Below are 21,225 nucleotides of genomic sequence, written 5' to 3'. Positions count from 1 at the left end.
CCTTCTCTAGAATGATGAGTTCCTCCCCATCCCCTCACAGCTGGTTTGAGTCCAATCTCAGCCTATAAAATCCCCCTCCAGGTCAATGCGCCTTGATCTGACCAGTGCAGCTCTGAAGTGGGACCCTGCTCTACCACCTCGTCCCGAGAATCAGATTATGACCCTCACTTCCTTGCACTCAAGCCTGGATTGCGTTTGGAAAATGTTCAATTTAAAATGTGTCCAATTTACCAAGTCCCAAGCTACTTTATTTAGCCTGCAAAATGCTTTCAGTGACACAGTCCACCTTCCTCAAGCACAGTCTCTTTCTTCCTCTACCATGCTGCTCCTTTCTCCTCCTCCCCTCTCTGCAATTAGTTTCTTTTCTCTCCTTCTGAAAGACCTGGATAAATCCAGATCCCCCTAACAGGAAAAAATAGAGCCAAAAATCTAAGCAGGGAGGGAAGAATCAGAAATCTAGGATTAGCAGGTTCAGTGACTCTGTTTCAGGAACTAGCTGAAGATAAAGTTGTAATCTTGAGAAAAATCCTGAGAAACAGGGAATTGCCCCCTTGTGATTATCTTTGGTATTTTTGGAATACTCTGTTTCAGGAACTAGCTGATTATAATCTTGAGAATAATCTTGAAACAGGGAGTTGCCCCCTTGTGATCATCACTGGTATTTTCAGAGTTTCCTATGACACCCTACCCCCTTCGAATTACTGGGCTGTAGTTTCTTCCCTTAAAAACCCCTTCTCCCAGTTACTCGGGGTTGAACTCCTCCCCTGCATGGGTTATGAGTCTCGGCCCCAGTGCACTGTTCCTGTCTTGCCGAATAAACCTCACGTGATTGCAGCAAGGGCAGTCTCTCATGAGTTACTGGGGGGGGGGGGGGCGGGGGGGAGTCATGTTATCCTGAGACTTGAGTGAGAGTCTCCCTACACCGTGGGGACTTGCACTTCAACTTCAGAGCTGCAGCCCCAACACACACACACACACACACACACACACACACACACACCTATACCACAGCTCCCAGCTATGAGCTATAAACCAAAAAGGGCTTAAGACCTTCCAAGTGCCAAAATTCCCCTGCCCTGCCTAACCTCCCCCCAACACACACACACACACACACACACACACACTTACTTTCAAAGTCCAGTAGAGGATTCCAAAACCTCATGCAATGGTCTCCCAGTGTCCATCCTGAGTTATCTGGTTTGTTTACTGACTGTGGCTGTATTTTTTAAGGGTCTCATGTGACCTGTGGATGTCATCTTCTGTCTCAAATGCAATCTAAGTAATGAGGCCACTTTTAATAGTAATAATAATAGTAATAGTAATAAGTAATAGTAATAGTAATAAGGCCACTTATTATACACCTGATTTTTAAGGTGTGCATATATATGTATGAGTATGTATGCGTATGTACACTGTTATGTCATTCAAATCCACTGGGAGAAGCCAGAGACTTAGTGAAAGCTCCAGCATTAGCACAAGACACCCCAAGACCAAGTTCTCAGCACAAAGGAGATTTGCCCCAGAGGGACAAATGGCAGGGAATAGGAGACAAAGCGATGGAGGACAAGGGCAGAGGGGAAACAAACAAGGGAAAGGGGGCAGAGGATCTGTCCCAGAGAGGACTGCCTCTGGATAGAGAGGAAACAGGTGTGGCCCACAGGCAAACGGCAGCTTATGAAGGTAAAAGGGGAACCCATTTTACCTAACCCATGTTAGGATGAGGTGATTAATTTTGATTGGACAGGAAAATTAGGATAGCCAAAGGGGACTTGTGATTACTGGACGTCAATACTTTGATAGCTGGACCTTGGTCGTCGGCCTGGGGAGGAGGAAGTGGCCAAAGAAGGGAATAGACCCTGATGGCTGGCTTTAGAAATGTTTAAATACTAATTTAGCAAGGCAGAGGGAATCAGGAAAGGGCAAGGCTGCGAGAGACACGTTTGCCAGGCTCTGACAAGCACGCTAGAGTCCTTTCACTTAGACTCAATTCAAATTTAGATTAAGTGAATGTATTCTTACTGTTAGCAGAAGGGTGGCTGTCAAACAGCATGCTGTGCCAAAGGGGGGTTAAAGAGAGGTTTTAAAGTGCGCATTACATGTTAGGGTTATGCTGGGCTGCCCTGTCACCTGGCAGGGTGAAACCAGGCAATACCCTGTCCCTTTAAGAGACAAGCTCTGCCCACTCCCAGGCTCTCTCCGCCTACTGAGGCAAGCTAGTCTAGACCCCTCTTCTCCCCACTTGTTCTTCTGAAGAGGCAGCTCTCTGTCTCTCACCTTCTCCCTCTTTCCTTTTCTCTCTCTCCTCTCTCTCCTCTTCCCTCTCTGTCCCTCTCCCTTTCTTTCTTTCTCTCTCTTCCCCCCCATACCTTCCCAATAACCTCTAAATAAGCTCTCCATACCCGGCTCTCTCTGCGTTGCATATTCTGTTTCCCACCCTCATTTCTCACCGGTCGTGGTACCCACCAAATCTTTCATTACAACTATCCATAAAATTCACAGCTGGGCAGGAGAATTTATTTGCTTCCCTCAGTTATTTCTGACTTCCCCAGTATATAGCAATAAAAAGACCATGTCACTCTTTTCCCATCGACATAGCAGGTTTTACAGGGGCAAAGGCAGCTGTCAATACCTCACGACCTATTCTTACCTCACCTGCAGGCCACTAGGATCGCCCAGGCATTCCAAAGTCAATGGCCCTTAAGGGATGCCAGGCTCCATGTTAAGTTTCCTTAGCCATCACAGGGTCCTGTGTAAGTTATTACCCGAGTCTGAGCACTCCAAAGACTGGGAGAGAGCAATTCGTTTCTGGACAGTCAGAAAAACACAGTGCCATTAGGTTAGGGCTGGCTGTCACGTCCCCATAAAAAAGACAAGATCTCCTGAGTAAATTGGGAGCATGGGGACCTTGGCGGAGAGCTGAAGCGGGGAGGGGAGAGGCAGGGAGGGGAGCAGAGAAAAATGTAGAGCTCAATAAAGATCAATTTTTAAAAAGATGACATTTTTGTTTAAGGATTTTGGAATTTAAAGCAAATTCTGACATGTTTCATTATGTTACAAATATATTTAGATTGAGAGGTAATAACTAAATTCTACAATGCAATTTCCTGAGTATTCATTTAAAATACAATTGTTTGGTTGACGAAAAGGTGTTTTCAGGACTTTAAAAACAAAATAAAGCAAAATAGAAACATCTGGTGGAAAACATCTGGAGGAGGGGAAGGATGAGAAGTTCAATGGATCCTTGACAGGCATAGACAGGGAAAGGGGCCACAGAAAGATAATGAAGATGGCAAACTTTCAACTTCTTCTTTGACCTTCCGACCTGAGGTAACAGCCAGCACCCCCCACCGCCCCCCTGTCCCGCCCCCAGACCTAGTTTCTCCCTCAGCTGTCTGAGAAGCTCAAGGTCTGGCCTGAACCTGTTCACCCAAGGCTGTGGGCCTATCGTGTCAGCTTGCCTGGGCTAAACTAACCAATCCTGAAGATGTGCCCACTAGCTTATGGTGTAGAATACACTTTTACTGGGGAGTTACACATATCATACATGTCGGCTCACCCCAGAAAGGGAGTTTGTGACAGGCCAAAACAACTATTGTACCAAAGTCCAATATGGTGAACCAGTGGGTTTTTTTATGGGGTTCCTAACAGGAGATTGGGTGAGGGGTCACTTACAAGAAGCATGGATGATTCAAAGGCTGCAGCATCAGAAAGCCCACCCAACAAAGGTGATGACTCTGAAAAGCTACAGTGCTGGAGCTCTCGACCTAGTTAATCCCAGCAGCTCTTTCTTACCTCGGTTTCGTTGGTCATAGTCTCCACTCCCAGCAACCATCTATTCCCTTTTACACTGTTGGTATGGGCGCCCAGGCATCTTCCAAGTTTCTGTTCTCCAGTACACACAACCTTTTGGGGCCTTTTGCTTATCTCTTAAGATTCTTGGATCTTCCTTTCCCTCCTGGGAGACACGTTTCCTTTCGGAGGGAATGTTGCAAATCTGAGCGTGCCATATAACAGTGCACTAGTGGCAAAGTTGTTGAAGGGGGTAACAACTGCTCTCTTAATTGGATTCGAGGCCTGCTCCAAAGGAGAAAATTAAGGTGTAAGGGGGAAACCTAATGGTATTGTTTTGCTAAATAGTAGTGCTATCAAACTGCCTTCTAAATAGTTATAGATTTGAGCTACTCTCAACCTTAGTCAAGAAGCTTCTTCTTGCAATAGGTAGAGGTTAATGCAGAGGCTCAGAACTGTTCAAAACACTGAGGATAAGTGACCGAAGGCTCAGTTATGGATGGGATGTCTATGTCGACCCCTGTCTCCTAAAGCTCAGGGAACATTCTGGAAGAGGTGGGTGGAAAGAAGAGGAGTGATGTGAAATGTTGTCCTCTGGACATGAAAAGCTGCTGCACACAGTCTCACAGCAGCTATGATTGCCTGTACACAATCTCACCAGTTAAAATTACAGCGTGAGAGGAAGGTACCCGAGGGCCCACTCCTGAGGACCTATGGCAGTTAACGGCTGGTAGGAAAAGGAGAGTCATTTTTCTCTCAGAGTAGGTGGCTACCGTTAGGTTTCCAGTAACTCTGTGAATGATTCCATACCCACGAGCACATGGGTATCCCTAAATAGGCTCAGTGGATTATTGCAGGGGGAGAGGACATGAGGTTGGGAAGTAGATGTGTTGAGGGGGTTCCTAATGAAACTTGGAAGGATGGAATGGGGTGGATATTAAGACCCATTGTATACATATATGAAATTTTCAAAGACTTAAGAAAAGGGAATATCAGTTCTCAAGTGGAAGTTCATTGTAACTAGAATTGTTCTACACTTTATCATCAAAATGTGGCACACAGTAATTTCTTATTAAGCATTCGCTGGGTAAGTGATTAAAGCAAGTCAGTAGAAATAAGTCAAACACTCACCATTTAGTAGCATCGGTTAGACTGTAATCTATGAAGCTAAATAATACGCAACTATTCAAATGTTTATTTGTAGGCCTGGTGATGTTGCTCGGCAGCTTTGTATGATTGCTTATTAGCTCTATTTTCCAGTGTCAAACAACTTCTATTATTACAAAATTCAGGGTTCTTTTTTTCACTTCTTCTCCCTCCCCCCAGAAAGTCTCCAATACCCAGCGCACACACTCACCAAGCCTAAAACAAACATGTCAGTTAATAATGTTACTCAACTCTGAGGTGCGTGCCTGTAATCCCAGCACTCAGAAGAGGGAAAAAGGAAGACCTCAAACTCCCACTGTCCCTGGACTACAGAGCAACATCCTGCCTGAAAACAAAAATGAACAAAAAAACTTAACAACAATAATAAATACTAATACATACAAATGCACATATACAAATACACTCACCTCTATCTGGTTTAGCTTAGCCACCTGTAAAACTGGGTAAGGGACTTCCTCATAAGTATGGGGGTGTGAGGATTTCAGTGAAGAATACTGTAAACACTTTTTAGAAGTGAGATCGGTAGGCAGAGGCAGATGGATCTCTATGATTTTAAGGCCAGCCTGGTCTAGACATTGAGGTTCATGCCAGCCGTGACTACCCAGTGACTCCAGATCTACACATCTCAATAAATAAATGAACAAACCAACAACCAAACTCTATGACCCAGCTATAACACGACTCGGCACATAGCAAAATGACTCAGCATCCTACTCCATAGACACTTGCTCAGCTGTGTCCATTGCTACTCTCTTCACAACAGCTAAGAAGTGGAAACAACCTAAATGTCCTTCAGTTGAGAAGTGGATGATGGAAATGTGGCACATGTATGCTATGGAATAGTGTTCAGCTGTAAAGAAAAGGGAAAGCAGAATGCTTGAAGGTAAATGGATGGGCCTAGGAAAGATAATATTGGGTTTGGTAACCCAGACTCAGAAAGACAAATGCTGCATTTCTCCTTTATCTGTGGTACCTAGCTCTAAATCTTCAGATGAGGATATACACGGAGTAACAGCAGGAGCCAGGAAACTATAAAGGGGCTGCATGATGGGGGAGGGGCTTGAGAAAAGAATAGCAGGACACAGATGATATGAAGTGGAAAATGGAAAAAATGGGGAGGGGGTTCCAATTAAGTGGGGGAGAGGAAGGGCAGTTCATACAGAAGAAGAGGGAAGGAAAATGGACAAATAACACCAAGGTTTTTTGATAAACTTTTGTGGAAACTTATTTTATATTTGCCTAAAATTATACATAACACATGCACATGCACACACACAGGTGCATCATACCATTTGGACTGACTATTGCTCCCCACAAGTACCATAGATTACAAAAAAATTGGAATAACCTCTTGTATCTTATTGGATCACCATGGTTTAAAGTTAGAATTTAACAACACTAATTGCAGAAATCCTACAAAATGATGGAAATTGAACAGAGCTCAGTTGAATCACCTCTAGGTAAAGGAAGAAACAAAAAAGAAATTAAAGACTTCCTAGAATTCAATGAAAATGAAGGCACAATGTACCCAAACTTGTGAGACACTATAAAAGTAGTGCTAGGAGGAAAGTTCATAAAGAGAAGCAGAGAAATCTCACACTAGCAACTTAACAGCACACCTGAAAGCTCTAGAATGAAAAGAAGCATACTCACCCAGGTGGAGTAGAAGACAGGATATAATCAAATTGAGGGCTGAAATCAATAAAATAGAAAGAACAACAAAAAAAAATACAAAGAATCAATGAAACAAAGATCTGGTTCTTTGAAAAAATCAACAAGATAGACAAACCCTTATCCAAACTAATCAAAAGGTAGAGAGAGAATATCAAAATTAACAAAATCAGAAATGAAAAGGGGGATATAAGAAGAGACACCTAGGAAATTCAGAGAATCATTAGGTCATACTACAAAAACCTGTATTCCACAAAATTGGAAAATGTAGAAGAAATGGACAATTTTCTGGATAGGTACCACACACAAAAATTAAATCAAGACCAGGTGAACAATTTAAATAGACCTATAATGTGCAAGAAAATAGAAGCAGTCATCAAAAGCCTCAAAAAAAAAAAAAAAAGCCCAGGGCCAGATGGTTTCAGTGCAGACTTCTATCAGAACTTCAAAGAAGGAACATTGCCAAATTCTTTTTGTGAGGCTACAGTTACCCTGATATCAAAGCCACACAAAAATTCAACCAAGAAAGAGAATTACAGACCAATTTCCCTTATGAACATTGATGCAGCAAAAATACTCAATAAAACACTGGCAAACCAAATCTCAGAACACATCAAAATAATCATCCCCAGAGATGCAGGGATGGGTCAACATATGAAAATCTATCAATGTGATCTACCATATAAATAAACTGAAAGAAAAAACCATATGATCATCTCATTAGATGCTGAAAAAGCATTTGACAAAATCCAGCACCCCTTCATGATAAAGGTCTTGGAGAGAGCAGGGATACAAGGAACATATCTAAACATAATAAAAGCAATATACAGCAAGCCAACAGCCAACATCAAATTAAATGGAGAGAAACACAAAGCAATTCCACTAAAATCAGGAGATATGTCCACTCTCTCCATATCTCTTCAGCATAGTTCTTGAAGTTCTAGCTAGAGCAATAAGACAATGAAAGGAAATCAAGGGGATACAAATTGGAAAGGAAGAAGGCAAACTTTTGTTATTTGCAGATGATATGATAGTATACATAAGTGACCCCAAAATTTCTCCCAGGAAAGTCCTAGAGCTGATAAATACCTTCCGTAATGCAGTAGGATACAAGATCAACTCAAAACATCAGTAGCTCTCCTATGTACAAATAACAAAGAAGCTGAGAAACAAATCAGAGAAACAACACCCTTCATAATAGCCACAAAAACATAAAATATCTTGAGGTAACACTCACCAAAAAAGTTCAAGACCTGTTTGACAAGAACTGTGAGTCTTTGAAGAAAGAAATTGAAGGAAACACCAGAAAATAGAAAGATCTCCCATGTTCTTGGATAGGTAGGAGCAACATAATAAAAATGGCAATCCTACCAAAAGAAATCTATAGATTCAATGCAATCCCCATCAAAATCCCAACACAATTCTTCACAGACCTTTAAAGGACAATACTCAACTTCATTTGGAAAAGCAAAAAACTCAGGATAGCCAAAAGAATCCTGTGCAATAAAGGAACTTCCAGAAGCATCACCATCCCTGACATCAAGCTCTATTATAGAGCTACAGTAATGAAAACAGCTTGGTATTGACATAAAAACAGATAGGTTGACCAATGGAATTAAATCAGAGACATAGATATTAATCCAAAAACCTATGAACACCTGGTTTTTGACAAAAAAAGCTAAAATTATACAATGGAAAAAAGAAAGCATATTTAACAAGTGGTGCTGGCATAACTGAATGTCAACATGTAGAAGAATGCAAATAGATCCATATATATCCCCATGCACAAAACTCAAGTCCAGATGGATTAAAGACCTCAATATAAATACAGCCACACTCAACCTGAGAGAAGAGAAAGTGGGAAGTAGCCTTCAATGCATGGGCATAGGAGACCATTTCCTAAATATAACCCCAGTAGTACAAACACTAAGAGCAACAATAAATAAATGGGACCTCCTGAAACTGAGAAGTTTCTGTAAAGCAAAGGACACAGTCAATAAGACAAGAAGGCAGTCTATTGAACGGGAAAAGATCTTCACCAACCCTACATCAGACAGAGAACAGATCTTCAAAATATATATAGAACTCAAGAAATTAGACATCAAAATTCCAAATAATTCAATTTTAAAAATGGGGTACAGATCTAAACAGAAAATTCTCAACAGAAGAATCTCAAATGGCCAAAAGACACATAAGGAAATGTTCAACATCCTTAACCATCAGGGAAATGCAAATCAAAACAACTCTGAGATACCATCTTACACAAATCAGAATGGCTAAGATCAAAAACACCAATGATAGCTTATGCTGGAGAGGATGTGGAGTAAGGGGAACACTCCTCCATTGCTGGTGGGAATGCAAACTTGTACAACCACTCTGGAAATCAGTATGGCAGTATCTCAAAAAATTGGGACTCAACCTACTTCAGGACCCAGCAATACCACTCTTGGGCATATACCCAAAGAATGTTCAATCATACTACAAAGACATTTATTCAACTATGTTTACAGCAGCATTATTCATAATAGCCAGAACCTGGAAACAACCTAGATGCTCCTCAACAAAAGAGTGGATAAAGCAAATGTGGTACATTTATACAATATAGTACTACTCAGAGATAAAAAAAAAATGACATCTTGAAATTTGCATGCAGATGGATAGAACTAGAAAAAACCACCCTGAGTGAGGTAACCCAGACCCAGAAAGATGAACATGGTATGTACTCACTCATAAATGGATACTGGCTGTAAAGGATAAGGAGCCTATAGTCCACCACCCTAGAAAAGCTAAGTAACAAAGTAAATCCTGAAAAAAATATATATAAATCACCCTAGGAAGGGGAAATAGACAAAATCTCCTGAGAAAATTGGGAGCATGGCAGTGGCGGGGTGGGGGGGGAGGTCAAAAGGGGAAGAGGAGGGGAGACAGGGAGGAGAATGGGATAGTCAAAATGGGAGAAGAACAGAGATGAGAGCAAGGAAAGAGATGTTTTGGTTGAGGGAGCCATTGTGGGGCTAGCAAGAAACCTGACACTCAGCAGTCCACAAGAATGACTGCAGCTAACACCCTAAGCAATAGTGGAGAGGGGGCCCAAACTGGCCTTGCCCTGTAGTCAGTTTGATGAGTATCTTAAATGTCATCATTGAACCTTCATCCAGCAACTGTTGGAGACAGGGGCAGAGACTCGCAGTGGAGAACTGGGCTGAACTCCCTCCCAAAGTCCAGTTGAAGAATGGAAGGAGTGAGAATATAAGCAAGGAGTTCAAGACCATGCTGAGAACACTCACTGAAACAGCTTACCCAAGCTAATGGGAGCTCACCAACTCCAATTGAACAGGGAAGGAACCAGCATGGGCCCAAACTAGACCCTCTGAATGTGGGTGACAGTTGTATGGCTGGGGCAGACTGCGGGGCCACAGGCAGTGGCACCAGGATTTGTCCCTGCTGCTTGAACTGGTTTTTTGGAACCCATTCTCTTTGGATGGATACCTTGCTCATCCTGGATATTGTGTGGAGGGCCTTGGTCCTTTCTTGGAGCAATCAATGCGCCTTGCTGTCTCTGGGGGATGCATGGGGGGGTGGTGAAGGGACTGGGAGGAGGGGAGGGAGTGGGAACTGGAATTGATATGAAAAAATATATATAGTTTGTTTTCTTTTTAAAAAAAACAAAGTAAAAAATGGCATACTGCTTTACAATAATAATAAACATAAAGAACCATAGACTAACAAAACCCCCAGGTTTTGTTTTAATCAGGGTCATCCAAGTGACTCCCAAAACAATACAAACTGTCTGTTGCCCTTGGTTACCTTTCAGAGGTTGAAGATAAGCCCCTATTGCTGAAGACACTGCACACTTAGGATTTGGAACTCTTATTATTTGAGCTGGATCGAAGCCTCCCTCTTGCAGTCTAGCTTCCATGGTACCAGAAAATATTATACAGGCAGCCACGGGAAGGAGGCAATTATAATCCTACCCAGCTGTGGCACCTATAAATCAGAACAATAAACAGCATAGCCAGAAATCCATAAAGGAACAGTAAGTCTTACTTACAAGTAAGTCTCCTCAGGCTGTAATATATTTATGCATGAATATGTAATGATAATGATATTTTAAGATGCTATCAAATTGAGGGGGGCGTGGAAAGAGCTAGGTGGAGGGATTGGGAGGGAACTGGAGAAAGGAAAAGAAAGAAGGAAAGGGAAGTAATTGTATTTTAATTAAAGCTTATTAAAATTTTTAAGTTAACTTTTAAAAATAGTGTGGGACACTTCAGCACTAGCAGTTTCAAACATAATACTGTCTCTAACATGAATCCCTATTGAAGCAGAGAGAGGTGCACACAAAAGCATATAAGAGGCCGAAGGACAGGACAAGCTAAAGCCTAAAGAACCGTCAGAGGAAGAAATTAGGAACCTGGAGAGTGAATCCAGGAAGCCATACCAATTAAGTTTCAAACCGAGTAAGAACAAATAGCACTTCAGAGAGTGGCTAATAAACCCATGGAGCCTTCCTAGGACCTTACCAAAGGCACAAAGACCCCTGAGAAACAAAATGCAGGCTAGAGGACCCGCACACATAGGGCAGGCACCTTGGATGAGCAGAGTATGCTTATTTCGCAAGATGCCAGAGGACAAGTCATTGCACAGGTAACAGTAATAATAGCATGTCCTGAGTGAGTTGGAAAATTCTGAACAAAGGTGTTAGGAAAACAAAAGCACGCAGGATCCTATAGTTCCGCCGTCCTAGCCGTCCTAGCGGCTGAGTCAACTACAGACCAGGAGAGATCCCAGCTGAGCAGCGCCGCACAGAGGCCACCACAGTAGAAGAGCCCTAAGAGCAATTCCCGGAGAGGCTCGGGAGCAGAAACTACAATTCCCAGCGAGCCCAGGGAGCGACACCCGGCTTCCGCCGGCCGCCCTCTCGTCCTGTCTTCAACCCGACCTAGCCGGACACCTGGCATGTGACCCCCGCGTGAGTCGGGAGTCCCAGTCCAGGTTCCCTGGAGGCGGGGCTCGAGCCTCATTGGTAGAAAAGCGACCCGAAAAGAAGAAGCTAATCTTGACACTCTCGGAGTGAATGGGGGTTGATGGGACGGGGACTTAGCGAACTAGGCTGCCGACCAATCAGCGTTCAGGGGCAGGACCGGGGCGCGATGGTGCTGCGGTCACATGCCGCGGGGGTCTAGTGGGAGGAGCAGTTGCTCAGCAGCCTCTGGCCGCTTCCTGTTTCCGGTTTCTGGAGCAAGGCGCACAGTGGCGCTTTGGGGAGCGCTGGCCTCAGACGGGAACCAAGGACCGGGGTCTGCGGCCCGCCGCTCTCCGGCCGCGTCTCCCAGCCCCAGGGCCTCATTCTTGGGGGCTCCTTAGCTTCGGTTGCTGTGTTTTCCGTGACACGTGAGTGTGGGGGGCGTGGAGGAGGAGGCGGGCTGGGGTCCCCTGCGCCAGAGGAGATACAGTCCTGGAGGCTCGCTTGGTGGTGGTTCTAGCCGAAGAGCCTGCTAGGGAGCCGTAGGGACGAGTGGAGGCGAAAGGCGTGAGCACGGAGAGCGCCACAGGAGTGAGGGGGAGGACGTCCAAGATCAAAAAGGAATTTAAGATGTTTCGTAAGGTGGGGAAAACTAAGTGCCAAGTGTGGAGATGTGCGAAGTGTTCCTGGATGCTTGTTGAAAGAATTTTGGCGTCGTTTTGGGTCAGGTATGGGCTTGAAGCGCATGGAACGCGAGGATTTCCAGGATCCTGGAAGAAGTTCGAGGAACGTGTGTTAACTTGGCGTGGAAAAGAGTAACAGGGGTTACCTGTGTTTCTTCTTGTAGGGAGTTTGAAGCATAGAACCACTTCCTTGCCTTTTCTGCCAGTTCAGTCTGATCTGGAAAAGGTTGACTGCCGTGAACCATGAGGAAGAAAGTAAAGCTTCCATCAGAAAATGGAAAATGGCTATAAGTGGGAAAGAGCGAGGAGAAGTGGTGTCAGCAGTTTCCCAATTCCTAACTTAGTCACTGGCCGGCCTGTAAAGGAGACCGTTCCAGCATCGCCAATAGATCTGTCCCTATAGAATAGAGAAATTGAAGATTTTTCAAGGTCATAAGATCCCGTGTCACACACCGAAAAATGTGTGCACTTTGAAGGTCTATTTGCACCATATTAAAAAGAGACTGCCCGGCTTGAATTGCATACTGTTCTCTACTTGTGCCCGTGTTTATCAGAAGTTTGCCAGCAAATGCCTTCATGCCGATAGTCATCCAGGTTGCTCTAGTAACTTCACCCTTTTCAGCTTTGTGTGACCTAGAACTAACTCAATAGGATTCGAAGCGCAGGTCCCCTTATCTTACTTTTCCAAGATATGGAACTAACTGATAAGTTATGGCTTAACTAAATGAGTTAAGATTTGGGTATACACTTCACTGAACCAAAGAGAAGCAGCTTAAACTTACAGTTAGATCTTTCTCTCGGTTTTTCAAGACAGAGTTTCTCTGTGTAGCCCTGGCTATTCTGGGCTATCAAGACCAGGCTGACCTTGAACTCAGAGACCCACCTGCTTCTGCCTCCCAAGGGCTAGGATTCAAGGTGAACGCCTTCACATTGCTGCTTACAGTCTATCTTTAGGTAGAAAGAATGTAAACTTATTCTTCATCTTGAACAAATAAGCAAATGGCAAGTCATTCGGCTCATCTAATGCCTACCACATTGTGTTTTCATTCTTCATCCCTTCCTAGTTTTGTGAAATTTTTTTGCCCTCATTTGGGAAGAGAAAGCAGCAGCAGTTAACTAATAAGGAACTAACTTTTAGGCCAGAGTGCAGAGCATTTGCCCTGGGAGAGCATCCCTCCAAATTATGCTGGGGTGAGGGGAGGGGGGAGAGCATCAGAGTCCAGAATGTTAGCATTTCAATTGGGTCCTGAGAAAACTTAAGGAAAATGGCACAGAGTCGGTTAACAAAAGAACCACTCAGTGATTTGACTGATTGAGCTATGTGTTGAGCAATAGATGAGCTTAGGGAAGGCCAGGGCTTAAGTCTGAGTTCTTTGTTACAGTCCAGTTAACTCTGTGAGCAGTTGCTTCCCTTTCCTGCCTTGTTTAAAAAGAAAAAGGGCAGCTCTGCTTTGGCTTCTACTGGCATCCCAGAAAATGATGATGGAAGCTGTATAACACGGTGGCACGCAGACCTTGAGCTCTCACTCCACTCGCTGTGTCGCTGGTGTTTGTCTGGTTTGTCATTTGCCTTTTGTAGAGATGGTTAAATTTACCGCATAAGGTTTGGGGAGGGTTGAGTAATGCATGTTAAGTATTTAAAGTAGTGCCTGGCTGAAGGCTGTCACTCTATCAATCAAGGTGTCTTGTTGTTTAGCATTTGAGATGTCTTAGGAGAGCCTTTGACCTCTTGGCTACCGGTGACTGTTGTGTGGAAATGCCTTGTTTGTATTTCTGTAGTGGATTGATATTTGGGGTATGTGAAGTCAGGTAGATAAGGTCCCAAGCATTTGTTGCCTTCCTTGCCTTCCTTGCATGTGGGAAATAAAAACTCAGATTAAGTTTCAGGGAGAAAGGGAACTGCAATTAGATCACAAGGCAGGAGCTGTCATTTTCTTGTCATAAGGAAAGTCTGGAAGAATTAAATGTCTCAGAGAAAAACATTTTAACTTAAGAATGAACAATGTCAATGGCTTGAAGGGTTCCTAATAAATACGAGTGAAACTTTCACAATGGCCTAACTACAAAGATGGTACAGGGATATCCAACTTTTCAACATTGAAATATGACATTGTCGTCCACAGATATGTTGGGTTGCATTCACAGATAACTTGGGGGTGGGGGGTGTCTCACATGGGCCATAGATAGGCCTGTTAGAATCATACAGACAGGAAGTGAACGCAGCAGTGTAGAAACAGAACCATCTCACAGAAAGTCTAGAAGCCCTTGAGATTGGTGACTTGGAGAGGCTAGAGCAGGTTTTGGAAAACGTCTAATCTCTTGTTCTGACCGAATGAGTTTTCTTCTGATTGGGTGCTTTTCCAGAGAAGTGGTGTGTGAGTAACTGAGGTGAGTTGAGGTGCTGCCTCCCTGCCATCCTACATGCTTCCAGTGAATGTGAAGAAAGACTGCTAGATGCTCCTGGAATGCTGATACGTTAGCATAGTCAATCCAACACATTCAAGTTCCTTCCTCTACTTTGCATCTTTCTAATAACCTCAAGCTAGACATACTGGAGGGTCTGTTCACGTCATGATTGGAGTGTTTCAAGGCAGGCCGCTGACTTCAGCTTTGTTTGTAAACTAGTAGTTCACTTTGGATGGTGGAATAGTACAATGTAAATTTCATCAAACAGTAACAAAGCAAAGATGGTTGTACCCAAACTAGCATAATTCATTATTTTCATCTTACCCCCATAGTTTGTTTTGTTTTCTGGTAGTTTTTGAGACAGAGTCACTCACCAAATATCTCTTGCTGACCTCAAACTCACAGAGATCCACGTGCCTGTACCTCTGAGGGCTGAGACTAAAGACATTTGACACTTCACTGGGCATAGTTTGTTTGAAAGCAGATTCATGCTTTTTGTTTGCATAATCAAAATACCATTAACTTTTGCAGTCATGTGATTGATCTGTTTCCTTTCCTGATCCTGCCTTCACCCTCAACACACTCTTCCAAAAGGATGTTCCCCCTCTCTGGCTGCTGGAGGACTGAACTGTTACTGTTGCTGGTCCTGGCTCTGGCTGTGAGAGAATCCTGGCAGACAGAAGAAAAGTCTTGTGACCTGGTAGGAGACAATGAGAAGGAGTCGAAGCAAGAGCAGGCTCTCCTGGAGAGGCTACGGCCACTGTTCAACAAAAGGTAGATAGATGCGAAGACCCTGACAGGGTTTAAGAAATTATCTTTATTAAGGGTCTTTTCCTTTCACTGACTTCAGCTTTACTGCGGAAGGAGTGCGTGAATGATACAGTCTCTAATCTGAGTTTTGGAAGTATTAGTTTTATTTGGCTGTAACACATTGCCCTCTTACTGACAGACCAAGTTCACAGCCATGTGATCGTGTGTGTTTTTCTTGTCTTTCACAGAAAAGTGCTGTTTCTAATGACTGGGTCTAAAACACAAGCTTGTAGAAATCAGAACATAACTTAGGCTTCATATAATAAAGACTTCAGAAACATCAGACACGTTTAAAAATATGCATGTCTAAGTATGTCTTCATCACTGTCGGCATTTTCAAGTATAAAAATGATCCTTAAGGGCTGGAGAGATGGCTCAGTGGTTAAGAGTACTGACTGCTCTTCCAGAGGTCCTGAGTTCAATTCCCAGCAACCACATGGTGGCCCACAACCATCTGTAAGGAGCTCTGATGCCCCCCTCTGGCCTTCAGGCATACATGCAGGCAGAACATTGTATACATAACTTTAAAAGAAAAATGATCCTTAAACATGGGACTGTCCTTTGCTGTAGGGAAACAGCCAACACTGTTGCGTGGCTAGAGTAGGTGTTCTAGAATGTGTAGCTGTTTGGGGTGGTATATCTACCTTTCTATTATCAACAAGCAGGACGGTCTCTGAAGTTGATAACATAAGCAACAAGTGTGCATTTAGCACATTGGTTGTCATCAGAGAGAGGGGTCTGTTTTTTGTTTTTTGTTTTCTGAGCTTGATAACTAGTGATACTATTCTTTCTCTTCCTATTTGTCGTCTAGTTTTGAGAGCACTGTGGGCCAGGGCTCAGACACATACATCTACAAATTCAGAATATGCCGGGAAGCTGGCAACCACTCCTCTGGGGCAGGCCTGGTGCAGATCAACAAAAATAACTGGAAGGAGACGGTGGTTGGGAGGATCAACGAGACTCACCTCTTCAATGGAAGTAAGCTATTTCCTGCTGACTCATCCCACGCAGTCTCTAACAATCCTGTGTGTGTTGGCCCTCCCTTCTTTTTGAGTAAGTCATGTTATATGAAGTTTGGCCTGCCTGAGACTTTACCTCACAGTGCCTAGTTCCACAGATGCTCTGGAGCCACAGCTCAGGACACCTCTGTGTCTGAAGACAGTGCAAAACTTTAACAGAAAGAATAGAGGATTGGGGAGACTGGAGAGATGACTCGGTGGTTAAGGGTGCTGACTGCCCTTCCAGAGGTCCTGAGTTCAATTCCCAGCAACCACATGACAGTTTCCAACTGTCTGTAATTCCAGTGCCAGGGGATCTGACACCTTCACACAGACATATATGCAGGCAAAACCCCAGTGTATAATAAATAAATAAATCTTTTTTTACAAAACAAAGAGTAGAGGATTGGGAACAGTTCAGGTAAAACATTCACCCTCGTGCACAAAGTTCTGACTTTGATCCTGAGTAGCACAGGAAGAGAGGTGAGGAAGGGGTAGAAGGAGAGAGTGCAGATGAGTATGAGTCTAGCCAGGATTTCACACAGCCTGCTGTCCTTCTAGGCACCCAAATATGTCATGAGTTCCACACCAGCCATCGCCATTTCTCATCAAATAACCAAATTTGCCAGCTGAATTTTAAAATACCTTTTTTTGTGCAAACCAGTGAGTATTTAAGGAAAAAAAAATTCACCACCTTTTTGTACTAACATAGTTGTGTTTTTCAGATGTCATGAAAGTGTACGCTGAAAGGGAGCACTTGTGACCTGGTTTCTTCCCATAAGCAGATAAATTATCTAGTGTAGATACTCATTACATAAAGAACAAAATAAAACACATATGAGTGCATTCTTTACCCAAATCATCATTTTCCTAGTATGATAGTGTCTTAGTCACTGTTCTAGCACTGTGAAGAAATGCTGTGACCAAGGCAAGTGTCATAAAAGGAAGCATTTGATTGGAGGCTTGCTTACAGTTTCGGGGGATAGTCCACTGTCACCAAAGAGGGGAGCATGGCAGCATGCAGGCAGACATGGTGCTGGAGAAGTAGCTGAGCGTTCTCCATCCTGATCCATAGGTAACAAGAGAGACTCTGACATGGGCTTTTAAAACCTCAAAGCCCACCCCCAGTGACACATCTCCTCCAGCAAGGACATACATCCTAATCCTTAGAATCCTTTCAAACAGTTCCACTCCTTGGTGACTAAGCTTTCAAATCTGTGATCCTGTATGGGGGCCATTCTTACTCAGATCACCACAGATGATTTTGAGGCACTAGCTCACTGATTTTAAAATCTTCTCATATGCACAGTTAAAAGCATCCTTACTTATTCACTTCACATGGTTAATGGTTGAACAATATTTTGCAAAGGACTTTGAAAGTAGTAAATACTAAAGAAGAGAAATGTATTCCCTACTCGGCATCCACTTTGATTTTATCTGTGTTGTCTCGGACTTCTGATACTTAGCAATCATACAGAACCTCCTCTCCTTTTGCTACATGTTGAGAAAATGATCATTAGTCAATAAAAGCACAGATAAGAACTGCTTTTAATGTTGCCTATCTTTAATGTAGAAAGTAAGATTAATCTTAACTAGTTCTTACTGTCTAACATAAGGAAACACAGTTTTGTCGAGAAACACATTTTAAGGCCAGGCATGGCAGCTCATACCTGTGACCGCAAAATGTGGGAGGCAGAGGCAGAAAGATGACAAGCTTGAGGCCAGCCAAAGCTGCATAGCAAAACTCTTGTCTTTTACAAAATGAGAAGTTTTAGTTTAGCATTCATATGTATAGATCATAGCAATTAGCATTAATTAGAGTCAGTTTTGGTGGCTAATTCCACTCTTCCATTCAACCCACTGTTGCCTCTGCTTCCCCTGCACTCCAGTGCCACTGTTCTTGTCCTTCCTCAGGTAATTGGATCATGCTGATCTATAAAGGGGGTGACGAATATGACAACCACTGTGGCAAAGAGCAGCGTCGTGCAGTGGTGATGATCTCCTGCAATCGACACACACTAGCGGTGAGGTACCCTGGGGTACAGCAGATTGAAAGATCTGACAGCGGGGGAGGGGCATTAACAGGAAGACAAGTCTGTGTGGAGTAGTCGGGAGAAAACTAATTGAAATTTTCAGTGTGCCAGATTCACACCATACATGGAGCATGGGCTACTTAGCCAGGAGAAGCAAATGTTTGGGGTTTGCTTATTTGAGAGGTATTCTTGTTTGTCGGATGCAAGTTGAAAGAAAATATTGTATACATACATAGTTACTGTTTGGTCCACTCATCATCAGGGCAACTTTAACCCCGTGTCAGAGGAGCGGAACAAAGTCCAAGATTGCTTGTACCTCTTTGAGATGGACAGCAGTGTAGCCTGTTCGCCAGAGACCTCCCACCTCAGTGTGGGCTCTATCTTACTGGTCATGTGAGTACTTTTTACCTCTTCAGTACATGTGTTTGCATACACAAAATCAGAAGGGGCTAACTATAAAATAGCTAGCTGATTACACAAGTTGAAAGAAACTAGGCTGGGAATGTAACTTGGTGACATAGTGCTTGGTTAGTATGCATGAGGTGTCCTACGTTCGATTCCTGGCAGTGGCAAAAGAGGAAAAAAACCAAAAACTTTTTTTGAAGACAGTCACTGTGTTGCTATGGTTGGCCTCAAACTCAAGAGAATCACTGTCTCAGCCTCCCATGTGCTGGGATTAAAGGTGTGCACCACCATTCCTGGCTTATGTTTTTCCCAGGAAAGCTGGACAGTTTTCAGTACTGTCCTATTAATTGCATCAGTAGAACTTTGAAGAAACGGAATCCTGTTTAATGGTGATTCCTGGCTATTAGAATCACATACCAAGTCTTTTTCCCCCTTGGGATTTATTTCTGTCAGATTGGCAGTGTCCTAGCAGGTTTTCTAAGGAATACCAGCCCTTTTTTGTTTTCAGTTTAGGGAACAGCTAATATTGAATATTAAAGTTAGCCTTGGCCTTCTGAGTAGCTACTGTAGGAATGTGATGCCCCTTCAGAACTGATACATTTTAAGTGATGTCCTGTCCTCTCCAGATTTGCATCCCTGGTTGCTGTCTACGTCATGGGTGGTTTCTTATACCAGCGACTGGTGGTGGGAGCCAAGGGAATGGAGCAGTTTCCCCATTTGGCCTTCTGGCAGGATCTTGGCAACCTCGTAGCTGTAAGTAGCAATTCATTTGGACTAAGCCTTGCATTTGGGATGTTCCCTTTATGGTCCCTGGAGAAAACCAGTTGTCACAGTCTGAGACCATGTAATCTGTCTCACTCTAAAACAGATATTCTTTCCTTTGCTTTTCCCTACAAAGGATGGTTGTGACTTTGTGTGCCGCTCCAAACCCCGCAACGTGCCTGCTGCCTATCGTGGAGTTGGGGACGACCAGCTGGGGGAAGAGTCGGAAGAAAGGGATGATCATTTGCTACCAATGTGATTGCACTTTTAATGTCCAGCCACCTCTTCAGTCCCCAAACCAAAGCATACACAGCCAGACTTCTCAAGCCGTCTCTTCGCATCTCTTGCCTTGCCATTAAAATTCTTGCTTTCCAGTGGGCTTTTGATTTGACCCTAAACGGTCCCCCTCTGCTCCTATTTTTTCTCCTCTGCACAAGTACAGTGAAATGAAAGGTAGACATAGGGTGTTCGGGGTTGACTCTGGTGCCGCCAGGAAGAGCAAGGACAGCTAAATGAGCAGGAAGCCACAAGCCCTGTCTGTCTAAACATTTTCACAAGTTGAGACACTGGATTTCTTTAATTTAAAAAAAAAAATCCTGTTGTTGCTGTCCCCATAGCAGTCTCCGTGATGGACTGTGTAGAGCTGCTTTGCAGTGCTTACCTGGCTGTAGCCCAAATACTGCCGTTTGCTTTGAGCCTGCAGTGAGTCGCTTCAATGTTCCTTGTGTGGGATTAGGACATGAAAAAATGTGAAATTTCCCCACTACAGGCTTCTAAGGTGCCATCACATTGTTCTGGTCTTTCTGTGGCTGGATAGCTAGAATTGGGCTCTGGTTGTGGTTATAAATCCATATGTAGCCCAAATACCTAATCAGGCAGTCCTATCCTAAAGGAAATAGACCTATGCTCTAGAGGCCCTAGAACCTGTGTTCCCTTGTGGTGGGATTGCTTTGCTTTTCCTCCGTTTCTTGCTCATCTCTCCTCAGTACTTCCAAACTTGTGTTGCACTTTTCTCACAGGTCTGCAGTTTGGCTTTTTATATTTTTCCCAATCTTAAAGAAAGGGAATGGAAGCAGACGTGGACATGGAGGGTTCTGCAGTTCTCTGCTCTGGGTAGGGAACACTGCTGCCCCTGTCCCTCCTGCTGGCTCAGGGAAGTGTCTTACCCATGTACCTATGAGAAAGGGTTTTTAATCCTGTCCCACTTCTGTTTAGGCCATGTGCCCAGAATCACATCATAGTGAACTCCTAGGCCACTAAGTAACAGCTCGGCTCATCTGAACGGAAAGGCAGGGCTACCTGTTACCTTTAGAGAAGGAAATGAAATGACACACTCTAACTTCTCGATACTCTTGCAATGGTAGTGGGTGTTTTGTTTTCTTTCTATACAGGAAAATTAATGTTATTTTTTAAAAAGGCATCTCATTTGTTGTTTGCACCCTTCCCTGATGTTTTAAATGAAAAATAATACACCACTTTTGTACAAAAACATATTAAAAAACATACAAAACATGCTGGCTTTGTCATTTTTTGTG

The 21,225-nt window shown here is 43.5% G+C and overlaps 1 protein-coding gene across 2 annotated transcripts; it reads left to right on the top strand.

The window, feature by feature from the left end:
* Window positions 1-11,844: 11,844 nt before the first annotated feature.
* Window positions 11,845-21,202, top strand: M6pr (mannose-6-phosphate receptor, cation dependent). 2 transcript variants are annotated; one of them, XM_048444310.3, is made up of 7 exons: window positions 11,845-12,021; window positions 15,277-15,456; window positions 16,304-16,470; window positions 18,405-18,514; window positions 18,786-18,916; window positions 19,555-19,681; window positions 19,827-21,202. In XM_048444310.3, exons 2-7 carry the CDS (start codon window positions 15,278-15,280, stop codon window positions 19,947-19,949), a joined length of 837 nt encoding a protein of 278 aa, XP_048300267.1. In that variant the 5' UTR covers window positions 11,845-12,021; window position 15,277; the 3' UTR covers window positions 19,950-21,202. The 2 variants fall into 2 exon arrangements, with proteins under 2 accessions (XP_048300267.1, XP_048300268.1); XM_048444311.3 differs by having other exon boundaries at window positions 11,846-12,021; window positions 15,214-15,456.
* Window positions 21,203-21,225: the final 23 nt, after the last annotated feature.

The sequence above is a fragment of the Myodes glareolus genome, chromosome 3, assembly GCF_982192425.1.
Source record: "Myodes glareolus chromosome 3, mMyoGla1.1, whole genome shotgun sequence".
NCBI classification, from domain to species: domain Eukaryota; kingdom Metazoa; phylum Chordata; class Mammalia; order Rodentia; family Cricetidae; genus Myodes; species Myodes glareolus.
The sequence above is the reverse complement of the archived record's forward strand: the minus strand, read 5'-3'. Positions and strand labels throughout refer to the sequence as shown.

Bases quoted from the DNA above. Each gene is read 5' to 3' on its own strand.
- M6pr (XM_048444310.3), top strand. From the start codon at position 15,278: ATGTTCCCCCTCTCTGGCTGCTGGAGGACTGAACTGTTACTGTTGCTG. The intron at 18,515-18,785 runs GTGAGGTACCCT...ACTCATCATCAG, and splicing joins GCAATCGACACACACTAGCG to GGCAACTTTAACCCCGTGTC. The intron at 18,917-19,554 runs GTGAGTACTTTT...TGTCCTCTCCAG, and splicing joins GGCTCTATCTTACTGGTCAT to ATTTGCATCCCTGGTTGCTG.